The sequence below is a fragment of the Danio rerio genome, chromosome 7 (assembly GCF_052040795.2).
Source record: "Danio rerio strain M-AB ecotype USA chromosome 7, GRCz13ab, whole genome shotgun sequence".
In the NCBI taxonomy this organism is placed as follows: domain Eukaryota; kingdom Metazoa; phylum Chordata; class Actinopteri; order Cypriniformes; family Danionidae; genus Danio; species Danio rerio.
The window spans coordinates 8,106,044-8,113,881 of NC_141027.1; the positions used below are offsets into that span (position 1 = coordinate 8,106,044).

Consider the following 7,838-nt stretch of genomic DNA (forward strand, 5'->3'; position numbering starts at 1 on the left):
ATCCCCCACATCAAGCGCACCATTGCAGTCAATTTACAGTAGGTGAGAGTTCAATGTGACCATTACCACCGCACAATCTACTGCCGCCGCTTTTAAAAAAAAGAATGTGTTTTTTAGGTATGACTGCAGTTTGCGACTATGCCGCCAGATGGCACAAAGGGGCGGGATGCGAAAGGACAGAAATAGACTATACATTAGCTGTAAATACTCTGCTACTTGTAAATAAAGATAAACATTGAAACAGAGCATTATAAGTCCTTCATTATTCACTAAAAAGACAACTAGGCTACATTATTTAAAGGAATAAAGAATAACAAATAACCTTTGGGGTGAAGTACTTAAGTCCGCTATATTCAGCACCAAATACTAGTTGACGTGAGACTGTGTTGGTTTGTTTTATAAATTAATAATAATCTAGCCTAAATAAAATAAATAGAAGTTTCATAGAAAGCCTATATTAATATATTTCCGGTCACAGTTTGACACAAAGGAGTTGACAAACCAGCGCTGAGGCTGTTTGCCTCTGTGCTGCCTGGGGCAGTGTCATAAACTCAACAAATAGGCAATTGGTGATTTAATGTAGGCTGCAACCAACAAACCAACCTTTTTCCATTTGTAAAATTACAGTTATTGACAGTTCTTATATAATATTTTCAATAGCCTACATAGCCTAATCTACGAATCAAACTAATCCAAATTTTTTTGATGTTAGCATAATGATAACTTCACACCAAACAAAGGCTTTCGTTTTAGAGCTTATAAAACATCTATGCAAATTAAGCATATTATTAAGCATAAACATATTATGCCTTAAGGCTCATTGTCATTGTCTTTCATTACATGCAGTGCGCACACATGGATCACGAGTGAGACAGACAGTCATAATCATAAGACATAATCTTTAAACTAATTACTTCTATTAAAAATGTTGACAGGCTTTGTAAAAAAAATAGCAGCGGAGCATTAATTAAATGCATATTTTCCATGAAGCAATCTAATCTGGCCAAATGTTTTTTTTTTTTTTTTGATGGAAGATTAAAACTTGATTTGACAAGCATATGCCGGTTCTTAAAAAAGATTCAGTCAGTAGTTTTGTTTTGTAATCCAAATTTGTCATTTAAGTGTATAAGATCTAGAGCAGTATTTATTTATTATTTTTTGTTAGTTTATTCAGTTTTTCTATGCTGCTGTAAACACTGCAGGTGCGTGAAGATGCTCTGTCAAGTTCTGTATGCTGTTCGCATGTTAAAATAAATCAGTATTTAATACAATGCAATATTTATTGTGTCACACAAAATAGGCATGCCAATTATTTTTTTAAAATTAAATTATATTTTATTATGAGTCTTTTAAGGGGTAACTGTTACATTCGGTTTACAAGCGGAGGTTGGCCGTTGGCAAAATTAACCCAAATTAAAACATAAACCTGCATTTTAATGACGGATGTGGGTGTCACAAAATACTTTTTTGAAAAATTTTTTTTTTGTATTATTATTATTTAATGTAAACAACACTTAATAAAAAATTTTATGTATTTATTTCACCACCTTATTGGAAAAACTGCATCAATTACAGTGCTTCCCGCACTTGCGGTGGTAGCCGGATTGAAACACACCATTTACCCACATCACATAAATAGTTAACTATATGCGATAAACAAAACACAATTCCATTTTTAATCATAATAATTGTATTTATTATGACACTTTAATTTAATAGGTTAAAGTAAAGTCTGAAATGAAAAAGAGCTGCTATTCAGGAGCAATGTGCTCACACTGACAGGTCAAATCAGCTTCTTTCTTTCTTTCAAGTTCAAAGCAAATTTGAAAGCCAAAGGATTTTAGATAGCCTATGTATATAAAATAGCCTATGTAATATAATAACATCAACAAGTTAATACAACAAGTAGCAAACGAGAAATAAATGACAGAGAAGTTGATAAAAACAGACATTATCTCTAAAAATTATCTTAATTGCAAGATTTAAACGAGTAGATTTTTTAAAATAAGGAAAATGCGTTGTTTAACTACTAATGGTGTATATATTTTGTAGCCAGTTTAGATGTCATTTCGTCATCTCTGAGTAGACTCCATAGACAAAGATTTTCTGAGTTGTTTAGATTACAGAATATATTATTTAGCCTACGTTTTCTCTCAGTATCTTGGCTGTGCATGCCCTGTCAGCTGAATACGGGCCTAAAATAAATAAAAAAAAAACAACTAGACGGCGCGCTAATATTTCTTCTTCTCCTTCTTTTTTGTTTTTGTTTTGAATAACAAATAATTTCATGAGATACTGACAGCTTGATTTGCAGTATTTTCTAACATGTTATTAGCTTGGATTAAAAACAATTCACAAAAATTTATTTAGTTTGTTTTTCTTTCTTTAAATAAAAGATTGTATTGAATTAACCTATGGCAGTATGTAAACATTAGAAATAATACTAAGGCTGAGATACAGATTCCCTCTTCATTTGTAAGTGTATTGGGGGAAAAGAAAACATTTTAATTACTTGTTAATAAAATAGTGCAGGATTATACTCAGTCATTGGCTAAAAATATAAAGATTGCCAATGCTGCGCACATTTATTTTCAAGTAGCCAATTCATTGCTACGACGCGCTCTTTTACGGAGGCAGCATGAGAGAAAGCACATGTTTTTTATTTTTTTATTTTACAAATACGCAACTTTGGTGTTATTGTGTGTACATATATTTCCATGGTTAAGTAGATAAGGTTCTATATTGCATGAGTGGGGGCATTATTTTACAATGGTAAATTGAAGCATTTCTTGGCAAGTTAATGCTTTATTGTATTGTAATTAAACTCTTTAGAAATTAAACTGACACTCTAAACGGAATGGAGTAACAACTTTTTTAGAGAAGAACCCCTTCATTTCTTTGTGCAAATTATATTGTTTTACACGCACATGCATTTAAAATGAAATCCAATGATAGATTTGGTAAAAACATACACTCGCTATCCATATTAAATGAAATATATAACACATACAGGGCCTGTGTTTCCTTTACAAATATTATTGAGAATGACATATATTGTAAAACATAAGTGGGAATAGAACACAGCCAGGAACTATGTTTCTAACGACAGCTCCAGAGCTGGGGGCTGTTGCAGAAAGCAGGTAATGTGACATACCCGGGTAAGTTTGAGAGTAAGTAGGTGGAAAACCTCAGCTTTGGTTCAAAAATCAGAGGTAACTTCTGGGTATGTTAAGTAGGAATAGCAACTGACTCTCTGAAGATGCTATGAAGAGGCCTGCTGGTTAGAACTTTCTGCAGTGGTTCACAAGTGTCATATTTAAAAATTTTATAAAAAAAAATAATAATTAAACAATATCCTACTTAATAATGATAATAATAACAATAATAATAATCATCATCATCATTAATATTATTAATGAAGTATGATTTTTTTTATTTCTAATTCATAATAATTATATAATTTCATTTCTTGATAAAGCACCTCATTTATTTATTCATATAATTCATATATGATATTATAATACGCTATGTAAGTTGCTATGTTGAGTTTGTCTGTTTCAGAGAGTTTACTGAGCATTGAGTGCTCTTTTGATGAGAATATTTATGGACGTAGAAGCACAGATACAAGTTTTTTTTTTCACTGTAAGAGGGTTATAAGTGCATAGTTCTTTTTATAACCAAATTTTTAATGTATATTTTCAAAAGAATCATTAATGTATTTAACAAAACTTTTAAAATGAACTGTGACAAACCACAGGTCTGCGCTTACCATGGAAAACATTAAGTGCAGCTCTTTGTATTCACGTCAGGGTATTTTAGGCAACTGTACAATGTGGCAATATAGCGTGTAGGACCATCTGTACTGTACTGTATGCGGCAGCCGCCAATAGTTAAGCTTAACTTTTCTTAACTTTTCCCATTCATTCTCTATGGTAGTGCTTAACACTACGGATGCAATATACTTTTGGCCACACGTAGATTATTTGGCGCTGTTTCTTCATTTCCGTCGCGAGTAATTTAAAAAGCCCAGTGTTGATGGTAGAAAAGGTGTTTTTCTTAATTGTCAGGTAAAAAAAAAAGTTTTGTATTGTACAACAAATAATTGCTGTTTAAACAATCTTGACACAAACTTTGCATATGGTGTTTGCTGTTTTAACTAACCTGATCAAACAGAAAAGGTAAATATAGAAGAATTAATGTTGTATAATATATAAATAATATTGCATAATGAAACCATAGATTATTATTCAATAATAGAATGTGAAATGGGATATTGATTAATATTAAATGTTTAAATATAATGGAAATTTAATTACATAATAATAAATATTTTGTTTTCAAGGAATTTTACTAAGTAAATATACATTTATTTATTGATGATTTCACTGATTCTGTCACCGACTCGGTCCCAGTCATTCCCCTCGCTGGGCAGCAGAGACCGCCATCCCCGGATTTCTAAGAATTACATCATCCACCTAGACTGATTGTGCACACACCTGAACTGAATCCAGTTAATGACCCATGCTCCCTATATAAGCCGCACTCAAACACCAGCTCATTGCGAAGTCTTGTTTCAGCCATGGCCAGCATTACTGAGTGTTCTTTCCTGCCTGATCTCCTGTGCATTAATCTGGGCTGCGTTTCCCGATAACGATTGATCTTAGCACTTAAGAGCGTTTTCTACGAGTCATTTTGCGAACGTTCGTTATTGTTTCACGTGCGTTTCCCAAAAATGCACTTAACACAATTGCACGTAGCCCAGCTTTAAGTGCAACTTAGGAGTCGCTATCCGTTTGTTAAGTGCTGAAATGTCACGCTATAGAATGGCTCGTTATTGTTGCACATGTTATAGCAATCCATATAATTCTTCTTCTACTTGTGTGAATGTATATTCAACTCGAATAACATAAAAAAAAAAAATATTTTTGAGCCAGTTTAAAAACATAAATTAACTGGAAATGTCGTACTGTAAAAACACTGTCTTGCTCCAATCTCGCATAAAACTAATTCTAACAGTCCTTGCCGGAAATGACATCAGCATCATTTTCGATATTTATATGAAACCTTAATTAAGTAGAATTATTTATCAATTTCTTTCTCAAAAATTGCTTATCTCACATCAAAATAAATAAATAAGTAAATAAATAAATAAATAAATAAGCTCTTACATTTATTTTTGAAAAGTTTAGCCTAATTATTAATTATTATTATTTGTATATTGAATTGTGTAATGTGTAGAAAATATAAATGAATAGAGATATACGTACAAATAAAATGAATAATGACTTTGAAGAGAAGTAAATTGTAGGTGCAATTTGCCGGTTGTCCAGCAGGTGCCCTCATAACTCTGTCTCCTTACGATGCACTTAAGGCTTTACGATTACTCCAGAGCACTCGTAGATCCACGAAGATTTTCAAGTGCTACTTAAGTTACGATGCTTTTGGGAAACAGACCGTAATATTAAGATCAGTCGTACGATCATTTCTACGAACTTCTTAGGCTTACGATGCTTTTGGGAAACGCAGCCCTGGACTGTTTCTGACTCTGAGTTGCCTTCTGCCTGCCCTTGACCCACGCTTGTTATACGGACTCTGAACCACGCTGCCTGCCCTCGACCCACGCTTGTTACACGGACTCTGAACCACGCCGCCTGCCACTGATCTATGCCTGGTAAACCACTCCGTGTCTGTCAGCCGCCAGCCCCACGATCTTTATTGATTGCTGTTGATGTGTGTTCGCACTTTAGTGCGTGTTGGATGTGTGTTTGAACTGTGTCTAATAAATACTGCAAAATGGATCCCTCCGTGTCAGTCTCCCCGTTACAGATACATTCATTATTTAATTATTATCTATTACAGTTGTTATTTAAAAAATAGTTGCATTAATTGTTTATTTAAAAACTACAGCCGTTATTAAGTATTTTTGTTTGTAAAGGTTAATGTTTAAATGTTATTTTCTTACGCATACTTAACATGTTCATAATACAATAAATGCTAAATTAAAATATATACTGTATGTTAACAGTGCAATAGGATGTAGAACATGCAATTAATAACTTGTATTACACACCGGAAACATGCCCCATAACTCAAATCCTTTTTTGACAAAACTGACAAGGTCTGTCCTGACTCATTAAACCCTCAAGATTCGCAAGCAATTTTTCTCAGTCGCTTTGGTACATTTCTCAGATCAGAACTGAAATTAGCAAAACAGTAAGTGCATTTCTCAAAACAATTCATACAACACCATGGATTACCTGCAAAACCCAGTCTCTAGCTCAAAAACCTGAGAAAAACTGTAACAGATTTTTGTGTGTTAAACATCAATTAAAACAATGTTAGTATTTTTTCAGCTTTAATTTTAGAGGGAAACTAGCCAATTTCTTCTTCTGGGTGTAAAATGGACATCAGGTTGTAACGTGTCATAGGGCTGCAATTACTTAGATGGCATGTTGGTGTCTTGTTATTTTTAATCAGACGGAGCATTTTTATTGTTTGAGTTTTTTGTTTGACCTGCACTGCATACGGCTGTACTATATAAAAAATTCTTTGTAAAAAATTGAGAGAGGCTAATAATAATGACCTGTAATTTCCATCACATTGAGAGACTTATTGCGGCACAAAATATAAAGATTTTGCCTAATTTAAACCAAAACCAGTCTCTTTACTCTGCGTAAAGACTTAGTCTCTGTTTTGGCTTATTTTGTTCGCAGAACCATATATTATTTGCAGAAAACACTGTACAACAGACTAATACATATAAGTTAAATATCTATTTGTTTCTGACTGTGACACTTACCTGATTTGCAGATGCTTTCACACGGACTGTCCTTTGTCCAGGTATGTTGATGAAATGATCCCTCTGGTCTAGCACATTTTTCTGCTCTGTGAACACAAAAATAAGTATCATAACTAGAAATAGAATATTATAATATGTAATATACGTTCTCTCTCTCTCTCTCTCTCTCTCTCTCTCTCTCACACACACACACACACACATATTTTGTTTAATTTTTCTTAAAGACTTTTATTTCATTTGAAAAAAATCAATAAAAACTAGCATGCTTACCATTTTTATTCGCAAAACTTATCTTGTAGATATCATTACCCTCATTACTGATCACGCACTCTCTATATCTTACTTCAAAATACCTTTTTATGTGTTTAAGAGCCACATCAGAGAGATTACTGGCCTTAAAAAACACATCGTACAGGTAGTTCTCCATCTTTCATCTGTTGATTTTATGGGGTTTGGCATGTTTATTTTGTAGCTGCTCTCATGCTTTCATTTTTGTTTTGGTTCATATTACAGGGCGTTAACAAGGATACAGGGTGTTACTGGGGCGTTAACAAGGATATCTTTTGTTGAGAGAGTTTTTGAAAATATTCAACCAATGGGGTAAGCAAAGTAAACTTGCTTTTGCTATAAGATAATATTATTTTGCTTAGCTATATATAAATGTATATATAAATGTATATATATATATATATATATATATATATATATATATATATATATATATATATATATATATATAATAAAGTAAATTATATATGTATAAAATAAAGAAAAAAATACATAATTCAATTATGAAATACCATAACTCAAAATGCAGCTAAAAGAAACATCAATAAAATTGAAGTAAGGAGTCCAGACTTGATGAAAAGCCTCAGTGAACATATGAATGACAGAGGTATGGAATTCTAAGGGAGTTGTTTCCCTAATAATATTGTGCCTCCCCACTTCCACATTAAGCCTGATTTATACTTCTGCGTCAGGTGACCGTCGTAACCCATCGCGCATGCAACGCACGTAGCTGTGCATTTATACTTCTGCA

The 7,838-nt window shown here is 32.9% G+C and overlaps 1 protein-coding gene across 1 annotated transcript in view; it reads right to left on the reverse strand.

Annotated features, from left to right (window-relative positions):
* si:ch211-163c2.3 overlaps positions 1-7,293 on the reverse strand; it is a 67,856-nt gene extending 60,563 nt beyond the window's left edge. The window contains exons 1-2 of the mRNA XM_087260162.1: positions 7,070-7,293; positions 6,800-6,885 (exon numbers count right to left, since the gene is read on the reverse strand). Coding sequence (XP_087116288.1) covers positions 6,800-6,885; positions 7,070-7,226 — 243 coding nt within the window. The 5' untranslated portion in view covers positions 7,227-7,293. The remainder of the gene's footprint in view (positions 1-6,799; positions 6,886-7,069) is intronic.
* Between the last annotated feature and the right edge of the window lie 545 nt (positions 7,294-7,838).